This window comes from Dinoponera quadriceps, unplaced genomic scaffold (assembly GCF_001313825.1).
Source record: "Dinoponera quadriceps isolate SergipeBrazil2010 unplaced genomic scaffold, ASM131382v1 scaffold12979, whole genome shotgun sequence".
NCBI classification, from domain to species: domain Eukaryota; kingdom Metazoa; phylum Arthropoda; class Insecta; order Hymenoptera; family Formicidae; genus Dinoponera; species Dinoponera quadriceps.
In genome coordinates, this window is record NW_014566699.1 from 1 (window position 1) to 1,348 (window position 1,348).

Below are 1,348 nucleotides of genomic sequence, written 5' to 3' on the forward strand. Positions count from 1 at the left end.
ACAAGATCGAGTTGACAAAATCCAAAATCTCCTTGTCGGTCATTTCTCCATTCTTTCTCATGTCCATAAACATCTCTAAGAAATGCAGTTGCTTTTTCTCGCTCACATCAACATTCTCGATATCGTCCAGATCATCTCTCGCATAATGCATCATGTAATTGATCGTGTTGATGCCGTTTTCTGCGTTCTCGGTTAAATTTTCAGCTTCGATTTGATGTCTATTTTGAACTGCTTTTCTTCGATGTCCTTCCATTTCTCTTTGATCACTAACCTCGCCGCTGAGTGGACGGTGTGGAGCAGCTCTTGCTGCAGCTTGGCGAATTTCGAAAAACGGAACAACAGATCTGATTGTAATGACATGTTGATCTGTCGTTTATGCACAATCTCGCTCAGTCTGCGACGTTTAAAAAACGGGACAATAAAACGTTATATGCGAAGGTTCAAAGTAACAAAGTGTAGTAGGTACGAAGTAACAAAATAAAAACTTTTACTTTATCACGGCCGTTGTATAATTAAAACTGATGTCTTCAACCTTTTTTCTACTTATCCCCACTTCCGCTTCCATTAACATATTAAAAGTTGCGACCGATAAATGTTCATGGCAATTAAATCGCTTGTTGATATTTTGCGCAAGTCGTCTCACCAGATCTTGGCTGTTCTCATAAAATAACGGCACGCGTTTCTTCAAGATCTGCATGCGTAATGTGGCTAAAATCGTTTGTCTTTCTTTTAGCCACTTGGCACCGTTATTGAACAGTATGCTGTCTCCGAGCCATGGTTTAAAGCATCTATAGCGTTGTGGATAATTTTGTATGTAGGTAGAATTGAAATTCATTGGCGCATCAAGCGCAGCAGGCGCTTTTGAGTGTGAAGAAACGCAAAACTAAATAGGTTCACTCTGATTAAGGATCCAACTGAAACCGAATATAAAAGTGTAATGATGTCCAGGTGACAAGAAAATCACGAGAAAATGACAATAAAAACTCACTTTTCTATCATTATTTGAACATTATCTTGACATCTTAACATTACCGTGTTTATCTGGACTATATTCCGCGTGGAAAATGATTTATTTTGATTTATTTACCTGTATTCTGCGGGTTTGTCGCTGTGTTCAGGGTTGCTTAAGATAACCTCTAGGTCTTGCGGATCTGTCAAAAATATATTAGCTAGTGTTCCGAAAAGTACAGATAGCACTGAACCGTATTTAGCGCAGAGTTTAACAAAAAGGGTTAGGGCATCTTCGGAATTTATTTGGAACGTCATCAGACTATGACCAATGATGGGTACGCGTGGTGGATCTAGAAGGAAATATACAGTAGTTTTAATGTATTTAATTACAACGGAC

The 1,348-nt window shown here is 38.6% G+C and overlaps 1 protein-coding gene across 1 annotated transcript; it reads right to left on the reverse strand.

The window, feature by feature from the left end:
* Positions 1-16: 16 nt before the first annotated feature.
* On the reverse strand, positions 17-1,301 carry LOC106751408 (cytochrome P450 4g1-like; the record flags this gene model as incomplete). Its single annotated transcript, XM_014632300.1, has 3 exons — positions 17-344; positions 492-788; positions 1,088-1,301. Coding segments are annotated over 3 exons (839 nt in total), but the record flags the coding sequence as incomplete, so codon positions are not given.
* Between the last annotated feature and the right edge of the window lie 47 nt (positions 1,302-1,348).